The sequence below is a fragment of the Cydia pomonella genome, chromosome 4 (assembly GCF_033807575.1).
Source record: "Cydia pomonella isolate Wapato2018A chromosome 4, ilCydPomo1, whole genome shotgun sequence".
Taxonomy (NCBI): Eukaryota; Metazoa; Arthropoda; class Insecta; order Lepidoptera; family Tortricidae; genus Cydia; species Cydia pomonella.
In genome coordinates, this window is record NC_084706.1 from 23,907,432 (window position 1) to 23,930,485 (window position 23,054).

Sequence of the window (23,054 nt, forward strand, 5' to 3'; positions counted from 1 at the left end):
ATTTATTTTATATAAATAACTATAGTTATATAAGTTATCGCGTCCATCACCAAAACGATCGCCAATGTCATATCAAAACCAGTTTAGTAGGGCTAAGATGGTCGGCTCTTTATAAATAAATAATAAATAAATAAGTCATTTATTCCAGACAACATCGATCCATAGGTATACATTTAGAATAAAATTTAAAAAATTTGGTGATAACATAAAAATTCATGATTAGACATTAAAATTAAATTAACTGAGCATTTGATGATTGATAAAATAAAAATAACTTAACAATTCATTGATAGCTTATGTTAAAATAAAATTAACTGATTATTACAATAATAAAAAATTAAAAACCATAAAATAGAATTAAATTTAAAGTTCAATGCTCTAAAGATATGCGCAGTCAATTTTTTTTAAAATGTCAAGACTTAATATTATTCTAAGCTATAAGGATAATGTGGGACATGGAGGCTATCCCAGTGCCTTGCTATAGGACCATCCAGCCTATTAGCCACCAGATTTAGGATGCTGTTGGAGCTCTCACGTACTCGGCGCATAAGGGAAGCATTATGGCATGGAAACCATCTACTCGCGTATCCTCAAACATACCCGACGCGCTACAGAATTTAGGGAGACCCAACAGCATCCTAAATATGTTATTGTACTGAACGCGTAAGGCGCTGATTGTCCTCTAAGTATAGTTGACCCACAGGCTGCACGTGTAAAAGGATTGGCAATATGCCTTAAACAGAGTTATCTTAACTTCCCTTGTACATCGTGCAAACCTGCAAGCCACCATGTTGCCCCGGACAGCCAACGCCCTACGCTCCCTCTCAATGTCTGGATTGTCCGAGAGGCACTCCGTGACCCAGTGACCCAGGTACTTGAATTTATTGGTCCTATTCAGAGGTATTCCGTACAGTGAGATTTCCGGTACTCTATCCACCTTATGCTATGCTGGAAAACAAGAACCTCACTTTTAGCCACATTGTACCTAAGTCCCTGAGTCACGGCACTTACTCAAAAGTTTTCTGACTGCACAAACAGAGGGCCCCAGCAGCTCGATGTCATCCGCGTAGCTAATATTGTTTACCATCTCCCCGGCAGTTGCACATCCAACTCTAGTACTGCTGAGATCCTCTATGAGCGCATTGATGTACAAGTTGAAGAGTCGCGGCGAGAAGTTTTTTCGGACGTTTAAAGTTGATCAGTAAAATTAAAATCATCATTCAAAGCGCTCTAACGAGTCAAGATCCTGTGGCTTTGGTGCCCTCTTTATTCTGCTGATGGGCGTGACAGTTCCAAAACGATTATCATAAACGTCAGGTACACTTACATCACGACTGAAGTATAGATTGTTAGAGTCTAGTTCATATTCCTGTTCTGAATTAGTCAGTTTGGATCCGACACGCCGTCGGATTCTATATATAAATACAGATACTAACAGCAATACCATTAAACTTGATATTATGGCTATAAATATAATGGAAAAAGTCGAGAGAGCTGGCGGTTTTGTAGACATAGTTGAATTTGTAGTAAAAGTCGACGCTGTAGTATTTGTGGCATTTAAATTCGTAGTCAGAGTTAACATTTCTATCACTTTTGACAGTTTTGTCCTCAAGGTACTAAAATCTATCGGTATAGAAGCTTTTAAAGTCTCAATTGTGCTGAAATTAAAAGTCAGAGTAGACGAGCTTGTAGTTTCTGCTGCGTTATAAGTTGTAGTTGAAGTAGTCTTAGTAATGTAAGTAGTAGCAATTGGCACTCTAGCAGTCATCGAAGTACTAGTTAAAGTCTCCGAAGTCCCAGCGATCTGTGTCAGATTCAGCTTTCCAGTATTCTTCGTTGGGTTAAAATTCAAAGTCAAAGTTGGCTCTTTGGTACTAGAATTTGTAGTTAGAGTAGAAAATTCTGTAACACTCGCGCTGGGATTTGTATTGGTGAACACAACTGTAGCCATCGTGGTGCTAGAATCTGTAGTTGAAATTGACACTTCAGCTCCCTGAGTCATGCTGAAATGAGTAGATAGAGTTGATGCACCCGTGACGTTATCAATAGTCATAGTTGATGTATGTGACGTCTCTGTCGTGCTGAAATCTGTAGTAAAAATGGACCCTATACTAGTCTTAGTTTTATCTGAATCTATAATCGCAGTTGACACACTCAAAGTCCTTGTGTTATAATCAGTAGTTGAGTACCCACTTTTACTTTCAATCGTGCTAAGAGCTGTAGTAGTAGTTGATTTATTATTTTTTGTCAAACTGGGACTATCGCTTGTAGTTACAGTTAAATATCTACTCTCTGTAGTGGTGAAATCTGGAGTTGATAATCCAATGGTCTCTGTTGTTCTGGGATCTGTAATCAATATTGACCCTGTCTTAGTGCCAATTATGCTATTCGTAGTTGTTGATGCTTCTATAATCTTTCTCGTAATGTATCCTGTAGCCAGAGTTGATCCTCTTCCTGTGTTTGCAGTGTGTTCTATAGTTGAGATAAATACTTCCGTATTCTCACTAGAAGTGGAACCTATCACCGTGGTACTGGGAGTAGTCAGAGTTGGTGCAACCGTAGTATCATTTGTAGCATTAGTAGTCATGGCTAACTCTTCTGTTGTCGTCATTAAGCTGGGATTTAAAGTCACAGTAGAGGTATCCGTAATTTCCGTAGTTGATTCTTCAGTAGTTTTGTATAAGATGCTAGAACTTGTAGTCTCAGTAACGCTAGACTTTGTAGAGAAAAACGATTTTTCTTCAGTGGTACTAGAATCTGTAGTAGGAAACCGACTTTTACTCTCAGTGGTGCGTGCTGTAGGCAATATCGGCATTTCTATAGTTACATCATTTTTTGTAGTTAAGTCTGTTGTAGTCATAGTTGAGTTTATCTTAGTTTTTGTAGTCCTGGTGTCCGTCATATGTACTGGCAACTTATAACTTGTTGTCAGAATCGGTTCCGTGGTTGTTTTTAGGTCGATTTTCGGTGTTTTATGAAAATCACTCGATAGTGTTCCAACTACACACACGCACAGAACGATGGCTTCTTTCAGCAGCATTATTAACACGACGACCTGGAAATTAGATTATTTATTTATTCAAAGTTTATTGCACAAAATTAAAAATAAAATACAAATGGCGAACTAAATGATAGGCATTCTCTACCTATCAATGGTGCAACGAGAAAAGTAAGAAAATTTTAATTTGGAACCATTGCAAACAACTGAATAACATAATAAACAATACACAAAATACTGGTCGCCCGATTGGTAACCAGTTAGCAGCCGGTTATCGTAGGCAACAGGCAAATCAAATCTTTTAAATTGAGACTCCATAGTTCCAATGTTTAGTTCAAAATATAGATACCGCCAAAATCAGTCTTAACCTTTTGAACGCTTTATATCATAAACACAAACATAACGCAAACGCCAAGCTCCCGGGCGCTAATTAATGTGTGCACGGGAGCTAATGTAAACCTTAGTTGAAAGTGTGAAGGTTACTTTGACGGCGTCCGCCGTAACACCTTGGCGATGTGGGCTCCACTATTAACGACGCCTTTAGGTATTCCTGGCGTTCAAAAGGTTAAAAACAAATTTGAAACTGAAATTCCACTTCTCATAATAATAGATTGTTAACCAAGTGTGAGATATACTTTTACCAGAGTTAAACACTCCATTTTTCATTTCGACTATGAGGAAAGTCAAGCATAAGAAATGTGGGTTTATTATAGACATTTAAGTACCGATATCTATTTCCGCCTTTTCCTAATTAATTTAATTTTTTGTTATAAATGTTAAACTACACTACTGTCAAAATGTTTATTATTGTACTATAAAAATTATACTACTTTTGTTTAATATTAAAATGTATGAAGTAAACATAAATATATTTATTATTATTTATTTATTCGTATAACATCACAACGATTGTGTTCGAATATTAACATTAATATACAATAAATTTCAATAGTATTAAATATAAAATTAAATTAGCAATAAAAATACTTGTCAAAAAATAACTAAACTTAAATAATAATTATTCAATTACAATTAACAGTTATATAACCGTAAATAACATTTAATTTATAAATACCTATTATTAAATCAATTAAAAACTATACTATTTTTTTTTATAACTATGTCCTTATAGTCAAAACTTAGTACGCGTCATAAATTCTTTCACTGCATATAAATGAAGATGAATATTTCAAATATTATCATTACATTAATTATTCATTTAGTTTAACTTTTTTTAAGGCGCGTATAGATTAAGGCCTTAAGGAGCGCTTGTGAACTCCCATAAATAATCGTAATGAATCTATAGTACCTAATCAATGTAATAAATACTACTTATTCATAATTAATGTTTCTATCGTAAACAAGTCAATAATAGTTAAACAACTGCAAAACCCGGCGCGGCGGCAGAGGCGGCCGAAAAATTAAATAACCGGCCAAGAGCATGTCGGGCCACGCTCAGTGTAGGGTTCCGTAGTTACTCTTCCGTCACAATAAGCTAAACTGGAGCTTAAAGTGTAGTAAATGGTACCTTTCACCCGAGTTAAACAAATAGGCAAATTTGCATAATCAGTACCTAATTAAAGAAGTCTTTTTACTATGAAGGGAAAACTTTTTGCGATAACTCAAAAACAGCTAAACTGATCATGTCCGCTATAGTTTTCATTTAATGTCTTTCTTAAGCTCTACTTCCACGATTTTTTTCATATTTTTTGGACCTATGGTTCAAAAGTTAGAGGGGGGGGGACACATTTTTTTTTCTTTCGGAGCGATTATCTCCGAATATATTCACTTTATCAAAAAATGTTTCTTGAAAACCCCTATTAGTTTTGAAAGACCTTTCCAACGATACCCCACACTTTAGGGTTGAAGCGAAAAAAAAAATTCACCCCCACTTTACGTGTAGGGGAGGTACCCTAAAAAGAATTAAAATTTTAGATTTTATTGTACGACTTTGTCGGCTTTATTGATTTATATATCCATGCCAAATTTCAGCTTTCTAACACTAACGACCACGGAGCAAAGCCTCGGACAGACAGACAGACAGACAGACAGACAGACAGACAGACAGACAGACAGACAGACAGACAGACGGACATGGCGAAACTATAAGGGTTCCGTTTTATGCCATTTGGCTACGGAACCCTAAAAAGATCAAGTATAGGGGCCTCGGCCCCGAATACGATTTCGTACCTTTTGGCGTCGAGACCCTTGGCCCGTGGGGTCCGAATGCATCTACACTATTTAAGGAATTAGCCAAAAAAATAGAAGACGCTACCGGTGATCGTAGAGCTGGCAGCTTCCTCGCACAGAGAATAAGTATTGCGATACAACGAGGAAATGCTGCCAGCATCTACGGCACCATGCCGCAGGGGGATAGTTTTTAATTATTTATTTTAAGATTAGTTTTATTTATTTTTAGATTTAGATTTTAAGTTTTATATGTATTATAATAGTTAAATAAGTAATTATTATTCATTAGCATATGACTACTCGCCTACTGCTATAATTTCATACGTAACGCGTGAAGCGAAGCGCTTTGGATTGCGCTCCTATGAAAAAAGATTTAGTACATTTAATCAATAGGAATTCCATAAGAGCGAAAGAGAAGTTTCGCCACAGTTCCGCACGTGAAACAGAAGATGTTCTATGAAGAAAGACGTAAAATTGGAGCGGCGCGTCTAACGCCTAGCCCGCTCGACAAATGCGCGCGCAGTCCGCGCTCCATGTTACTTTGTTTGCAAACATAAGTTTTACCTTAGTATTTTTTGAAATACGCACGTGAATGCATTTTGACTGTTTTCATTCTAAATAATTAGACAAGAATTCAAAAAGTGAGTGCACATAATTTGTTTGTGGTAAAGTGTTTAAAAATGAGTTAATATAACTTGACATTCATATAATAATGTCATAAAACTTTGCAAAATTGACTCGAGTTAGATACAAAAGGACGACCTTCAACTTTCGTAAAAATGTTTGGACCGAAACTTATGTGTTAACAATTTAGCACTTTTCCATTGCAAATAGGTACTTGTACTTACCCAAAATCTATAACAGAGTTCAATGACCGGGTGGACGAAAACCGATATCTATATAGGTATTTTGCGACGGTTAATAGATTTTGTAGTTTTAGTTTTTCTTTAATGTAAGTGAACACCCATAATTTTTTGTCGCCAGTCACCCCTGTTTCAGATATCTCAATTTAAGATAGGATTGTCTATGGTTTTCGATTTTTTTTTTCGATTAAAATGTAAATGACGCCCATTCCAGTCCTTAATTCTCTTAACCATCACATTAAATAAATATATATATTCATTAATAATGCAATGACGACCGGTTTGGCCTAGTGGGTAGTGACCCTGCCTACGAAGCTGATGGTCCCGGGTTCAAATCCTGGTAAGGGCATGTATTCGTATGATGAGCATGGATATTTGTTCCTGAGTCATGGGTGTTTTCTATGTATTTAAGTATTTATAAATATATATATATTATATATATCGTTGTCTAAGTACCCTCAACACAAGCCTTATTGAGCTTACTGTGGGACTTAGTCAATTTGTGTAATAATGTCCTATAATATTTATTATTATTTATTTATTTAATTAGACAAGAATTCAAAAAGTGAGTGCACATAATTTGTTTGTGGTAAAGTGTTTAAAAATGAGTTAATATAACTTGACATTCATATAATAATGTCATAAAACTTTGCAAAATTGACTCGAGTTAGATACAAAAGGACGACCTTCAACTTTCGTAAAAATGTTTGGACCGAAACTTATGTGTTAACAATTTAGCACTTTTCCATTGCAAATAGGTACTTACCCAAAATCTATAACAGAGTTCAATGACCGGGTGGACGAAAACCGATATCTATATAGGTATTTTGCGACGGTTAATAGATTTTGTAGTTTTAGTTTTTCTTTAATGTAAGTAATTTTTTGTCGCCAGTCACCCCTGTTTCAGATATCTTAATTTAAGATAGGATTGTCTATGGTTTTCGATTTTTTTTTTCGATTAAAATGTAAATGACGCCCATTCCAGTCTTTAATTCTCTTCATCATCACATTAAATAAATATATATATTAATTAATAATGCAATGACGACCGGTTTGGCCTAGTGGGTAGTGAGTAGTAGTAGAGTGAGTAGATGAGCATGGATATTTGTTCCTGAGTCATGGGTGTTTTCTATATATTTAAGTATTTATAAATATTTATATTTTATATATATCGTTGTCTAAGTACCGTCAACACAAGCCTTATTGAGCTTACTGTGGGACTTAGTCAATTTGTGTAAAAATGTCCTATAATATTTATTTATTATTTATTTATTAATGCAATTGACATTTAATTGCGATAATACTTGGTCTGAAAATGGGGTAGGTAATATGAGAGCTTTTAACTGAATAATAGAGCATATAAAATGGCTGTTAGCCATATATGCGAAATGTAATTTTCCACCCGGTTAACAGCCTATGAAAGGTGAACTTTCTGAATAGGAGAGATGAAAAACAAGTTAATAAAATCAAAATTAAAATAACATAAATAAGTACTTACATCAATTATTCTGAAAAAAATATGTCTGGAAATTTAATAAACTCACTTTTGCCGGGGTAACACGACTATCACTGAGAACTGGATTATCATTATGTATTTCCGACATTCTGACTGAAGGCTGATTATTAATATTAATTTGCGTCACACATGCAACCACAATGGTATCATATAAGGAAAGTCGCTTTGGATTATATGCTGTTTGTTATTAAGGAAAATTTGCATTAAATTAATCATTCATTTTAAATAAATAAATAAATTTTCTTTATTTCGGACAAACAATGTTATAACACACACGTTCTAAACCCACATTTTCTACTTTCTTTAGGCGCACTTGTTATTTGTATAATGAATCTCTTAACGATATAGATATTTTTGTTCATAGTTTGTCCGTGTTCAAGAACAAAGTTCGGCAAATTTTGTTTTCTAGAAATTGATCAATTTGGTTCCAGTCATATTTTTCATACTTTTGTATGTTTTCTTACCTTACTTGCATGTAGTACACAACTAACCCGGTAATTTATAATTGCGTAATTTACATTTCTATGTAATAGTTTTCTATACTACTTCATGTCGTAAACAAAAGTATTATATCTGTTTAAAAATAAACTTTAATAGCTATCAATAGAATTGAATATTATAACTGCCATATAGGGCTGCGCATGCGGTAAGAGGTTAAATAGATAAAAATATAAGTAACATATAGACTACCTAGCTTGCATATTATAGGAGCTTCGTTTGTGTATGTGGTTTGGCAGAAGTATATTGTAAATATTTATAAGGCATGAAATGTGAATAAACGTTTATTTATTTATTTATTTTTTATTTTAGTAACGTAGGAAACTTTAGGCCTATTTTTAGTTCATTTACTTTAAATATATTTGTAAAAGGCTGTTTGTTTTCTAAAAAAAAACGTATATCAAACAAGATATATTGGCGAATATAATAATTTGGGAACAGTCTTACACAGATCGACCCAGCCCCAAACTAAGCAAAGCTTGTACTATGGGTACTAGGCGACGATATACATACGTATATAGATAAATACATACTTATATACTCGTACATATAAAACACCCATGACTGAGGAACAAATATCTGTGTTCATCACACATATAAACGCCCTTACCGGGATTCGAACCCGGGACCATCGGCTTCATAGGCAGAGTCACTACCCACTAGGCCAAACCGGTCGTCATTGCATTATTAATTAATATATATATTTATTTAATGTGATGGTTAAGAGAATTAAGGACTGGAATCAAATGGGCGTCATTTACATTTTAATCGAAAAAAAAAAATCGAAAACCATAGACAATCCTATCTTAAATTGAGATATCTGAAACAGGGGTGACTGGCGACAAAAAAAAAATAATTTATAGGCCAGACCAGTCGACAAACGATACGCGTGAACGTGGCGCCTGCCTAGCTGGTATCGCCTATAAATAGTGTAGCTACTTAAATCTTATACCTTTAAACGAGCAATTCTTTTATATATATATTTCTGTGATCTCGGAAACGGCTCTAACGATTTCGCTGAAATTTGGTATATGGGGGTTTTTGGGGGTATACAATCGATCTAGATTAGTCTTATGTTTGGGAAAACGCGTGTATTCGAGTTTTTATGCGTTTTTCTTTCGACGCAGAATATGGTCGCTAATTTCGTGTTGCCGGCCACTGTCCGTCTGGTCCAGCGGGTTATTAAGACGCGGACTGCTAAACGAGTGTTACGGGTTCGAATCTCGCCCGGTGACTAACTTTTGTTTTTTTTTTATATGTTCAAGTTTATATATAATTTTTTAATTTTTATTGTTTTAGACAAGTTTAATTTAGTAAAAAAATGTAGTTAAGATTATCACCTATACACCACCATATTACAATAAATAGTTATAACCGAGCAACGCTCGGTCGCCCAGGTACTGTAAGTATTAAGTTAGGTAGGTACAGCAATCCCTGGCTTTGCAAGGTCCTTTATAAATAAATTCTCTTAACTTTGCGATGTCTACAGGAAAGACGCGAACCAATAAAGTATACAATAAAATGTGAATATAGTTTGGCGTAACCACTGTTTCATACATGTGGTGGTTGCGCATAACAATGTAAAAAAAAAAAGATAAAATGTGTAAGTATGACCATTTCACCTTTATGAATAAGCTTGTATCACATCAAAACATGTTATCGATGGATAACGATGATGTCGTTTGTGATCAGTCATGATAAATACCTTAACTCGGACAAAACATTATTAATGCACAGTTAACAAATTCGATAAAATCTTAATCGTTAAAAAGGGAAGGCCAGAAAATAAAAAAAAAGGAAAAATAAATAATAAAGTAAGGTCAACGTAATGAGAAAATATAAACAAACTTTCAGGGATTCAAAACATTTTTTGAAGAAATTAATTATTTTCACTGTCACTGAACATCCACTGTCAAACAGTCAAAGCAGGTAGGCTGTATGTGGGGCGCAGTCAAAGCAGGTAGGCTGTATGTGGGGTGCTGTCAAAGCTGGTAGGCTGTATGTGGGGCGCAGTCAAAGCAGGTAGGCTGTATGTGGGGCGCAGTCAAAGCAGGTAGGCTGTATGTGGAGCGCAGTCAAAGCAGGTAGGCTGTATGTGGGACGCAGTCAAAGTAGGTAGGCTGTATGTGGGGCGCAGTCAAAGCAGGTAGGCTGTATGTGGGGCGCAGTCAAAGCAGGTAGGCTGTATGTCAGGTGCTGTCAAAGCAGGTAGGCTGTATGTGGGGTACTGTCAAAGCAAGTAGTTAGGCTGTATGTGATGCGCGGTCAAAGTAAGTATACTGTGTGTGGGGCGCAGTCAAAGCAGGAAGGCTATATGTCGGGCGCTGTCAAAGCAGGTAGGTAGGCTGTATATGGAGCGTAGTCAAAGCAGGTAAACTGTATGACTGTATATGAGATTCAGTCAAACTAGAGTACGTACGGGATACTTCTTGTTTACAAGCCAAAGTCCAAGCTTCAAGAGAACTGAGCTTGTTCGCTAACTAGTGTCCAATCTTCACTACGGTTGCTCTATATCTGCATATCTATGAAAACCCATTTAAAGGTGTCAAACATAAATTAATTAGTATACTTTATCTAAAGATACGCCAGTGTTATGTTTGATAATGATAAGTAAACATATATATAGTTCAGGAGCTAGTTATTAGTATGTAGACGACATGCTGCGAGTAACCACCGTCCTTTGCTGCTTAGGGGTGGCACTGGCCACCCCCCCTTTGGTCAAAACTAGGGAAGAAATCCAGGCTTTTAGGAGTTTCTTGGAAAACACCCAGAAGGGTAAGTAATATGTGTAGGTAATAGTGAACCAACAAACATTTTGTGGCTTCTTTTTTCAAAAATGAAAATAAAGCACTATTCGATTCCTTATATTTTAATGATAAACAAATTGTATAGTAGCTAAATACATAAATACAATATTTTACGTTCAAGAATAGAATTGTATTTCGTATACATATTATGACGGCTGCTGTATAAAGGTGACATTCAAATGATAACTGCAGGTGCATTACTTTTGCGACGTTACTGCAACGACCTTGATGCGAGCGCTATATTGGGTGTGTAATGTTTAATATAGTCATTAAAAAAACTGCGATACACTTGCAATAATATCACTTACAATAACGCTATATCAAACTATTATATAAAAGAAATTATATAAAATGTAATGCACCCCGCTATATCTGTCAATTTCCTAATAAAATGAGTGATGGATTGAAAGTCCTAAACATCACTTTCTTTTTTTGACAGATACAGCATCCGCTGTAGTACATAGGTCACTAGATAAGTTTTGCAATAGACAAATATGAAAAATGCGGTGGCCTATCACATATAATTTTTAAAACTACATTTCCATAGACAATGATTGGCCGGAAAATATTTACTTTCTTTTTAAATTTACTTATTAAAAAATCTTAACTTTGTATGAAATGAAAATGTTGTATAAAATATGCGTAAATCGTCCTTAGCCCACGCCGAGGTTTTCATAGTTAAAATCTGTTTTTAATAAGTAAATTTAAAAATAAAGTAAAAGTTTTCCGGCCAAATATTGTCTATGAAAATGTAGTTTTATAAAATATATGCGATAGGCCACCTCATTGTTTCATATTTGTCTATTGCAAAACTTATCTATTGACCTACGTAATGTCGCAACAGTAATGCAGCTGTAGTACGTAATGCATCCGAATGTTACCTTAAGAAGTGTTCGCTTTGAGTTCGGTTGTCAAATTTTAACTATCATTTTTTTTTATGCTTACGCTTTAACGTGAACTTAGTTTCGGCCAGGTCAGTTGTAAGTGCTCTTATAACTTTTGAAGTATACGTTTTTAAATACCAAATTGCTATGAGAAAATATGACAGCGCGGTAACTTATGTATAATACATTTATTTATTAACAGAAAAACCCGATGGCATTTCTCGTATCACCTCTCCCGTGGACGGGGTCTCTCCCCTGGCCAATCCTGAGGAAAACAGCGGCAAGTTCGAAGGTGATATCGTGTTGGACGACTGGCAAATTGACGCCATGGTGCAAGAGTACGCGATGGGCCGTAACGCGTACCTCTGGCCTAACACGAAGTGGCCGAATAACACCGTGATATGGGAATTCGGTGAAGGAGAGTTTGGTGAGTATTTTGTTCCGTGATCCTAATAATCATAATCATAATCTTTATTGTTTGTGAGAAATGGGTTACATTGCCGGTAATTACTATTGTAACAATTTTACATGGACTCACCAATCCTTTACCTTTACAGGTGTACAAACAAACATTTCCTTACAACGAATGATGTCAAGCATTAATACACTAATAAATTATAGTCTAAACTCTTACCTAATAAAATCATGCAAAAACAAAAATGAAATAAAATAAAATTGAAGTCAAATACAATCAAATCCCATTACTTTAATCATTATCTAAAAATTCATTAATAATATAAAAACATCTCTGTATTGGCCAAGCGTGGACCTGTGATTTAAATATATTCAAATTATTATTCTTAAAAATGTCAGGTAATTTATTATAAATACGAATACACATAAGATACGAGTTTCTCGAGGAAAGTGCCAAATTAACAGAAGGTTTAGAATAATAAAGCCTGTATACGCCATTCCTGGGTATAGGCCTATTAGAGGGACTGGGTCGCCACGCTACGCCGACCCCAAACAGTACACTTTTGATCATGTACAGCAATACTATTCGCTTAGCACATTTATATACAAACTTCTATGCAGGGGGGGGGGGGTCACTTTTCTCTGCAGCTGAATGTACACCTTTAAATGTCATTCCGATGGTTTCCTTTACTTCAGATAGTGGAAAATATTATGCCTACCGCAAAAAGAATTCAAAAAACTTATAGAATAATACAGTTATATAAATGATAACTGTATCATTCACGAGGTCTAAAAAAACTGTGTTAATCTGCTTGATTTCATTGTTGTGATAATATGAAAAAAAACGTCATCGATTACAATGCTTATAACTGATCTAACACCAAGTGAATCAATGAGAGCATGATGTGGGATAATGTAGAGGTATACGTATATAAATCGTGGCATTCACGATGACGCGTGCCTTGACTAGTATTGTCATGTTATTAAAGGTTAGATTTGACAAATCTGCGCGTCATCGTGGATGAGAGGATAGTTTAGTAAGTTTTGATATTTTTCTTAGGTATTTGAGAGGTCTAATAAAACTGTGTTGACCAGAATGCCTTTAAATTTGGTGAAATAATACGCTATCGGCACAGTATAAGGAAGGTGTATAGTTAGACCCAGTAGTCAAACTTCGAACATTTTATGATTCTCGTTCGAAATTCAAAATCCATACGCAGAGCTGTACTAAGGTATTAATTTTATATTTAGATTCCTTGATCATTTTAATTCCAATACAAACATTAAAAAGTAAGTATTACATATGTATATAATTGCCACTTGCCTTGCCTTGCCATTATTATACGCTGATGATATAGTGCTCATATCAGAGACCTTTGATGACCTACAAGATCAGTTGTCCCAGTGGTGCAACAGTCTCGAAAGTAAGGGAATCAGAATAAGCCGCAAGAAAATCGAGTACATGTGTTGCCATCTCTCTGGCTCGACTGTGGATAGAGCATCTCCACTAGTAGATAATATCCCCATCAATAAAGTTACCAAGTTCAAATACCTTGGATCCATAATAACAAATGATTTGAACACCCAGGAAGACAGAAAACAGGATCCAGGCAGGTTGGCAAAAATGGAGAGCGTTAACAGGGGTGCTGTGTGATGCTCGAATACCGATCGAAGTAAACGGTAACGTCTACAAACGAGCGGTACGTCCGGCGCTTCTATATGGTGCAGAATGCTGGCCAATGCGTAAGGAGGAAGACCACGTAATGCACTGTACAGAAATGCGCATGCTCAGATGGGCGGGAGGAGTGACGCTACTGGACAGGGTCCAGAATAAACATATCCATGGAACGTTCAAGGTTGCACCTATAGCCAAAAAAGAGACGACCACCACATAACTAAGAGAGCCCTAAACGACATTCCCGAAAGTAGAAGGGGCAGAGGCCGCCCCCTTACGACATGGATGAGCACAGTGTCGAAAGATTTGAGGACGATAGGCGCAAGCCCCGACGTGACTCAAAATAGAGAGGAATGGCGCAAAATGATACGGAGAGCCGACCCCAAACCCTAGGATATGGGATAGAGGCTAAGATGATGATGATGATGATGATGTATATAATTGCCACCTACGGTCATTATACAAGTTGTTACAAAAATACTGACGATATAATATTTAAGGGCATAATTGGTATCAAATTCTGGCAAGGTAAAAAATAAATGTGGTTCATAACATCATTTAAAAACCCGACTGCAGAGCCACCTGCCTAGTCTTAAAATAAAATGTAATAAATCATAACAAATGTGTTCAGTAATGAAAAGAAAAATATCACTAAATAATATTTCCTCGCCGGCGACTTAGAAAACATGGTTAAGTCTGCTATATTTTTTTTGTTCAAAGTTGGACTACACGGTATAAATTGGTGTACACTGCTATCGGCCACAAAGCGTATACCTGGTCTAACACGAAGTAGCTCAATCATACCGTGGTGTGGAATTATGTATAGAAGGGATATTTGGTGAGGTCATGTTTCGTAGGCCCGACGTGGTCTTAAAGATATCTGGATTATTTGAGAGATCTAACAAAACTACGTGTACATTGACACAAGTCAAAAGAGTACGCGATTAGGCACGAGTACATAATAATTATGTAATGTACTCGTCATAATTATTATGACTCAATACTTACTTACTTCTCTGGTGCAGCGACCCAAAGTGTGTCTTGGCCTCCGACACTTAACTACTGCTCGCCACTGATCCCGGTCCTGTGCAGTTTCTCGGCAGTCTTTAACCTGGAGCTCGCACAGATCCGTGTCCACCACTTTTGCCTATCGATACCTAGGTCGACCGGCCGGGCGGCGTGCTGTCGGTTTTCCCTCAAACTCACTGCCCGATCGTCTCCCATTCGCTCTAGATGACCGAGCCACCGAAGCCTTTGCGCCTTTGTGACACCCATGATATTTGGCTCAGCTACTATCTGTTCGACTCTGACGTTTTTGCGGATTCTCCAGCTGTCATCGGGTCACTGTGGTGGGCTGACTCATTTATGACTCAATGATTAATATCATTATTATCAAGTGAAAAATAGGAAATGGGAATCAGGAAGAATATATCGACCTGTATAATAGCAAATATACTGATTACACATAAATCACTAAACTACTACATAAATCATTAGTACCATGACAAATCCTGACTTATTGTCTTTATTAATCAAGATAATTCGAGACAAGCCTATTTAAATACTAATTTATCTATAAGTATCAGCATAATTAGTAATTATTCCTGATGATTCTGGTATATTTTATTGATAATATCGCAATCTGTGTATGTAAGTAGTGTATATTTTATAGTGATTCGAAATATTTTACATATCTTTAACTGATAAGCAGATTAATGATACTGATGATGATGTGCAATTTTATATTTCTATCAAATAATTTGTGATTGTAACATAATCGTTAGTTTTAGTAAAAAAGTTTACTAAAGAAATTAAAAATAATTATGTAAAGTATATCCTACCTAGACCTGTTCCTGTCTGGCCTAGTGAGTAGTGACCTAGCTTATGAAGCCGATGGTCACGGGTTCAAATCCTGGTAAGGGCATTTATTCGTGTGATGAGCACGGATATTTGTTCCTGAGTCATGGTTGTTTTCTATGTATTTAAGTATTTATACATATTTATATATTATATAAGGTCACTGTGGGCAAGACCGTCTACAAGGCAAGTCCGTCAACACATTATAACTTTTGAATTAGAAAGCGTTTGCCACTTTGGCGTCGAGTTTATAAGTCAGTTTTTCGCGCTAGTTCCCTCACTCTAAAACAGATGGCGCTGTGACAACTAACTTCAGAGCAATCCGCGTAAACAAGTCATTACGTTTATGGAACTCGAAGTTATAGTGCGACAGTCTCTGCAAATAAAATTGTTAAAAATAGTTTGTGACAAGATTTTGCACCAGAAATTGACTACGTAAGTAATATAAGACCCGGCAATCTTTATTATGTGTTTAAATTATCAGATATTGGCTTAGTTTTGTAATTATACGTTCCATCATTCACCACATTAAAATTTTGCTAAGTTGGAAAGTCCGTCTACTATGCACCAGGCAAGTCCGTCATATGCCGGACTTTCCTTGAATCAGAGGTTACCAACTGTTAAATGACTTCAATATTATTTATTACGATTTTATAAGGTTACTACAGATACGCATCTTTACGACATTGCGCATGATGTTTGTGTTTATTAACAATTTTAATCTCGAAACTACTAAAGAAATGTGTTCTTCATCCTCCGCACTATGTAATCGAAAATACAAATAAGAAAATACCTATTAAGTAAATAAATAAATAAATAAATATTGGCCGCAAACTAAGCATAGCTTAGCTTTTACTATTGGTGCTAGGCGATGATATATACAAACTTATATAGATAAATACATAAAAAACAAACATGACTGGAGGAACAAATATCTGTGTAGATTATACAAGCAAATGCCCCTACCGGGATTCGAACCCATGATCATCGCCTTCATATGTTATATTATTATACTTATGACACATATTATTACCCTTTTTACTCCTCTTGAATTTTAGAATACGGTTGTACAGTCATATTTTTTTGACAGTTTTGAAAATTAAAATCATTGCAGCCATATCAGTCCGTACGTATTTTTTATTTCGAAACATTTATTGTACTTTACTTTGCATGGTTTGGGCGTTTTGCCTACACCGTGATACAAGATTACGCTCCACGCCAACGCTGTACCGCGCGTGCCACGCCGCTATGTGACGTGGGTTCTTCGCCTTACTTATCCTGAAAATTTACGTATGTAGGGTACCTACTTGTGTTATGGAGTTTGATTTGCCAATCACTATTTGATTTAAACTTAAACGGTGTTCGTAGTTTTTATTAGTAGTAGTTTATTTATGTTACCCTCTTTGATCTCCGTAAATTTAAAACAACGAGTAAATTTAAAATGACTATTGGTATTTTATTTGAGAAGTCCAAAAAATAAGTACGTATAATTATTTTCCAAAAAAGGTTTACCACCCCATTTACGTAATATATGCCGGACTTACCTTTTAGTAAGAAAAATTGTGTTTATTTCGAATCTAAACCCTATATTAACAAGTTTAGAGTACACTTTTCATTGTCTTGTTTCATTCTTTGTAAGGATTCGAATACGAACACATAAGCACCCATAGTATGGCTGATATCGTTACTAGACGGACTTACCTTAAACTACACGGGAAGTCCGTCTACTCGCCGAATTTTAAAAAATACTATTGTTTTTGCTTAATTTATGATTAAAATGATCTGTCACTATAGCTTAACTATTATTTATGAAATTCTTCATCGTATGTGATTACAAGCGGTCACGTAAGTGAATAATTAACGGAGCTAGAATACTCCAAAGTAAAAAATAAATAAAGTATGCCGGTCTTGCCCACAGTCACCTTATATCGTTGTCAAAGTTGTCAAAGTGTTGTGTTGAGGGCAACACAAGCCTTTTTGAGCTTACTGTGGGACGTGGTAAATTTGTGTAATAATTTGTCCTACAACATTCATGAGAACTACAACTCATTAAGATGAAGAGTTCAGTTACTACACTCGAGAGCAAAGAAACGGAATCATCATTTCGCTTCTTTCTACGTTTGGCTTGTCAACTCTACAACTTTTCCAATTTTCATGCGATCCTAAAGAAAATGGTGTCAAAAGAAAGCTCATAATGTACGCCAAAGATGGTTTATTTACCAGTTAGGCATATTACAATGCGCTTATGAACGTCAAATAAAGATACGCCGGCTCTAACCCTACACCTCTGATTCGAGAAGACTTAAATCTCTCTTAAATTGTAGGAGGTTATCTCAATATGGGACCGGCAAGAAATTTTCTGCCAGAAAACATCTTGAACTTGCTCATTTCAGTACTCAACACTGAAAAAAATCGCTGTTTCCAAGAAACGGCAGTAAACGACTAGATTAATTACAGGCTGCGTTTTCTATGAAAAATAAATTTATTCAGCGAAAATTAGTACCTGTTATTGGCACCCCTCGCATTTTTCACACACAATAACTTTGACCTAATTAGCTTCCTGAAGTAATCCTGTGGTAGATATGGCTTCCCACTCATCCAGCAATGCTGCCTTCAGGTCCTCAACGTTGAATGGAGCTAGATCCCACTTCAGAACTCTTGTGCTTCACCCGGAAGATTGGAGCGTATTACTGAGCCAGAACCCTTTTGTTTTGCTGCAACGCACACAGCACGCATTGCCTTATATTGATGCTTTTTGTTCTTTATTTAATTTTTATTTTGGTATTGCTATTGTTTTTATTATTTTTTGTTTAGATGTGTGTATTGTGGCAAGCGAATAAATGATTTATCTATCTATCTTATCTATCTTGAGGTAGTCCCACGCATGCTCTAAAAAAATTAATGATATTTAACTCGCCACAAAAAAAAATTGGTATATAAAAAAACTAAAATGCTGAAATACAACTATACATATGTATTTTATACTTATACTGTTACGTAAATACATATTCACTATATCGTAATACCTATTTTGCATAGGTATTATTTCCTTCAAACTGATTTTTTTATTACCTACTGTTAAGTATAAGTATTTAAACGGTTTTAAAGGCTGAGCTATATATACAATAAGAATAGTGGACGAGGTCTTAATTGGTACGAGGTCGTAATTCTTGTACCGCCTGTGGCACACACAATTTTTATCATCACATTTGTGAAGAATAAAAACTAAATTTTAAGCAAAATAATTCTTAAATGCGGTGACATTTCAAACATTCGTCCGCCATATTGTCATTTTCGACAGTTAGGCGTCGAAGGCACAGATCCATCTGGCATTTAGCCACAATTGAAAATTGTGTCAAAATATTTCATTTCAATTAATCAAGTTAAATATTTTTTAACATGAACAAAAATATTCAACAAAAACGTCAGTATTTTAAAAGTAAAATCATTTAAGTATATCTACTTGGTTCGTATGAATTAGTGACATAATAAAAAATAAGCCCATGGGCATAATGAAATGAAAAAGAAATCTATTACGCCCGTGGGTATAATATAACTCATTCCATCTCAGTATGCTGGCATACAATAACACCAAGCAAGCAAGCAAGGAGTTTAGGAGCAAGTGTGATGAATATAATACTTTTACAGTCAACTGGCCAGAGCCCCTGGTGTAAATTTATTCGATTTCGTGACGTGACGTACGCATTTGCGTTAAGTCTCAATTAGTAAACGCAAATGCGTACGTCACGTTACGCCATCGAATAAATATACACTAGGCGTACAGACATTTTGCGTTTATGTCATTATAAGGCAAAGGAAATATACAAACTCATTTTGCGTTGTAGTCTTTATAAGATTTGGTTCTATTTATTATGCAGTAGTCATATCAAGAAGTAGGCAAAAGATTCTGAGACCAACCCCAGGAGGGTTGGTCTCAGACTGCCCGGAATAATAATAATAATAATAAAATTCTTTATTGTGCACTACTAAAGAAAAACTCATATTACAAACAAAGACAGGACTTAAATTAGTAGGTAACAACAGGCGGACTTATCGCTATAAAGCGATCTCTTCCAGACAACCTTCAGATAGCGAACCGGTGGCAAGAAATAGGCTATTGGGCAGTGCAAGACAACAATAAAACAAGTATAACATGACTAAGAATGTTTATGTATTAAATTATTTTTCATTCATTAGGGTTTCGTAGTCACAATCCCAATAAGGCCTAGTTTCCGTCTGGGTTATAAGGTCAGATGGTAGTCGCTTTCGTAAAAACTAGTGCTTACGCAATTCTCGGGATTAGTTGCCAAGCGGCCCCCAAGCTCTCATGAGCCGTGGCAAAATGCCGGGACAACTCGAGGAAGAAGAAGAAGGGTTTCGTAGTCACCTAGAAACCCTTATAGTTTCGCCATGTCCGTTTGTCCGTCCGTCCGCGGCTTTGCTCCGTGATCGTTAGTGCTAGAAAGCTGCAATTTGTCATGCATAAATCATGCATGGCAACTGAACGAAAAAAAATTTTTTTATGGTACCTCCCATACAAAATGATTTGTTTTTTTTTGCTTTGACCCAATAGTGTGGGGTCTCGTTGGATAATAGTCTCCAAAAAACATATTTTGATAAAGTTAATACTTTAGGAAGTAATCGATCCGAAAGGAAAAAAATGTGTCCCTCCACAAATTTTTGAACCATGGGTCCGAAAAATATGAAAAAAAAAAACAGTGAAACAAAAGCCTAGTAAATACTTTTAAGTATTCAATGAAAACTATAGGGAACATGGTTGGTCTAGCCGTTTTTGAGTTATTGCAAAAATCTTCTCTTCTTAGTAAAAAGACGTACAAAGCGCTGCGAAACTACTCCCTGATAGTTGTAATGTACATGATACTTACTAATTAATAGCCCTCGTTTGGCCTGTTCTGATAGAATGGTGACTGCGAAACCCTACACTGAGCATGGCCCAAGATGCTCTTGGCCGGTTTTTAGGATGCCCGCACTAATACGAGGTAAACTACAATAAAAAAATAATTTGTATATTTCCAGGACCCCTGCAGTCAGCCGCCATAGAAGAGGGTATCGCAGACATCGAGCGTCATACTTGCATCAAGTTCCGCTACCGCGAGCCGAGCGACACTGCTTACGTCCGTTTGACAGTAAGTGTTCTGCGAGCGCACAGCGGAGCGTTCGGCGGGGCGGGCAGCGTGCGTTGTGACAGCTTGCATACGCTTGCATTTGTTTGTTATGGATCATTTCGTGACTCTTTCTCGTTTCTTTCTCTAAGGAGTAATGTTTTTCTTATCTTATCTTAACTTCTCAGGGTGCCGCGGGTGGTTGCTACGCGCACGTAGGCTATTGGGCGTCCCGAGGCGTGCACACCTACAACCTGGCCCGCAACACTCCTGGCGTGGGCTGCTTCCGCCACGCAACTATTGTGCATGAGTGGATGCACATCCTCGGCTTCTTCCATATGCACTCCACCTACGATAGGGATGACTACGTCAGGATTGCCTTTGAGAACATCCAGCCCGGTTAGTGCCATAATTCCTCATGTCCTATTAAAATATTGCAGGCTTTGGGTCATAAACATAAATTGGGTTAGAAACATAAAAAATCTTAAAAACGAATACTTACGGACAGAGGTACGCACTGGAGCGTGTGCCTCGTCCGAATGCCTCATTATAAGGCAATCTTTCTGTTCAGCGAGTGCACTCAGGATGCTGTTGGTGCTATCCTGTACACGGTGCATTACAGAGGCCGTTCTGCTGCGCAACATGGCATATAATCCTGATTTAATACTCCCGAAATCCCTCAAGTGACAGAATAGTCTTAATAGTAATTTTGGCTTACATACCAAAAAAGCTTGTACAGTACAACAAAATATAGTACCCTAGGTGATATTTGTGATATGTTCTATTGACTGCTATGGAATCAAAAATTGTTACTTGGGTCTTACATAAACTTATAAACCTAAACTATTGATATTAAGATGAAGTAAATATATATTGCGATAACCATTGAATAAGTAATAGTATTTCACACAGAATGGCCGCACGCCACCCCGCTCCCCGCTCTTGTTGTACATTTTACTATTTGTTTAGGTACGGAGCACAACTTCAACATCCACGGCCCTGACCTCGTCTCTAACTATGAATTACCGTACGACTACGTCAGCTGCCTGCAATACGGTGCCTATGGGTTCTCCATCAACGGCCTTCCCACTATTATAGCTCTTCAGGTAATCTACCTTAACCTCTGATCTAAGGATCTAAAGTTGCCCGCCAAATATTGACCTTAAGGATTTAAATTATTTTTTTGTTTGGATAAGAAATACCGGCCTTTTGTTCAGAAAATTTTATGTCAAAATTTTCATTTTTGATACTAGCTTTTATCGCTGACTGTAGTTTTCTTTCAACAGGCAACTAATATTCATCGTGACAATTATAACACCCAAACACAATTACCTTACCTTGTACGTTGTTTTATGTATACAGGGTTCACAGAGTTCCTGTGATCACCCCCTGTATCCATCCTGTATCATCAGATCAGATCGGTGGTACTCGTACCCTTATGATATCGTATCATTATTATTATTGCATTGCCACTTAACTTACATAATTATGTATGAAAGTTTCTTCTCAATTGAATAATTGGAAGTGGATCTAATTTACCTTGAAAGATTTGACCGGAACATATATACTGACATACAAAACAAACATTGCAAGTTAAATAAAAGCTTGTAAAAGCCTCGCTTTTCTCGGCCAGCTCTATATATTACAATCCAGCAAGTTCACATTTCCCGGTCCTTGAAGTAATATACTTTTTTTGTCTCCAGGAGCACGAGGGTGTGATGGGACAGCGTGAGTACATCACCGACATGGACTGGATTCGCATCAACCGTCATTACGATTGCCCCGGCGCGTGGGACTGAACAGACTATAGCTATCTCCTTTACACTTACCATGTTATCTCAAGAATGAAAGAGATACTATGATCTCAGTTTCTAATTGGCATCGCGGGTGTAAAGTCTACATGTACATATACATACCAGATTCTATTAAAGAATTTTAAACTTAAAAATTGTTGTTTGATATTTTCTCCAATTCTTTCTCCTCACCTCTTATTCATCTTAACGATATCCTAGTTGGACGTAGTTATGCATAATAGTTTCAATCAACAATCCCCCCCCCCCCAACCCTTATCTCCGAATTCTGATTTTAATAATTTCTGTTTTTGTTTTTGTTGTTCAAGTTTATGTTTAATTTCTGGACAAGTTGACAGCTGATCAAATCAAAATAGTTTCAGAACAAGAAGTTAAAATCAGAATCGAGCTCCAGCAAGCTAGCCAACCAACACTTCTA

General features: G+C 36.4%; 2 protein-coding genes across 2 annotated transcripts; one reads left to right on the forward strand and one right to left on the reverse strand.

Moving 5' to 3' along the window:
• Positions 1–226: 226 nt before the first annotated feature.
• On the reverse strand, positions 227–7,864 carry LOC133517302 (serine-rich adhesin for platelets-like). Its single transcript, XM_061850549.1, has 2 exons — positions 7,550–7,864; positions 227–3,055 (listed from the first exon to the last, which is right to left on the reverse strand). Exon 2 carries the CDS (start codon positions 3,038–3,040, stop codon positions 1,217–1,219), a length of 1,824 nt encoding a protein of 607 aa, XP_061706533.1. The 5' UTR covers positions 3,041–3,055; positions 7,550–7,864; the 3' UTR covers positions 227–1,216.
• A 2,840-nt stretch (positions 7,865–10,704) lies between these two features.
• On the forward strand, positions 10,705–22,773 carry LOC133517303 (astacin-like). The gene is made up of 6 exons (XM_061850550.1): positions 10,705–10,840; positions 11,959–12,183; positions 20,740–20,849; positions 21,014–21,224; positions 21,795–21,931; positions 22,529–22,773. The coding sequence occupies exons 1-6, from the start codon at positions 10,723–10,725 to the stop codon at positions 22,622–22,624; spliced, it is 897 nt and encodes a 298-aa protein (XP_061706534.1). The 5' UTR covers positions 10,705–10,722; the 3' UTR covers positions 22,625–22,773.
• Positions 22,774–23,054: the final 281 nt, after the last annotated feature.

Bases quoted from the DNA above. Each gene is read 5' to 3' on its own strand.
- LOC133517302 (XM_061850549.1), bottom strand. From the start codon at position 3,040: ATGCTGCTGAAAGAAGCCATCGTTCTGTGCGTGTGTGTAGTTGGAACA.
- LOC133517303 (XM_061850550.1), top strand. From the start codon at position 10,723: ATGCTGCGAGTAACCACCGTCCTTTGCTGCTTAGGGGTGGCACTGGCC. The intron at 12,184-20,739 runs GTGAGTATTTTG...GTATATTTCCAG, and splicing joins ATTCGGTGAAGGAGAGTTTG to GACCCCTGCAGTCAGCCGCC. The intron at 21,932-22,528 runs GTAATCTACCTT...TTTTGTCTCCAG, and splicing joins CCACTATTATAGCTCTTCAG to GAGCACGAGGGTGTGATGGG.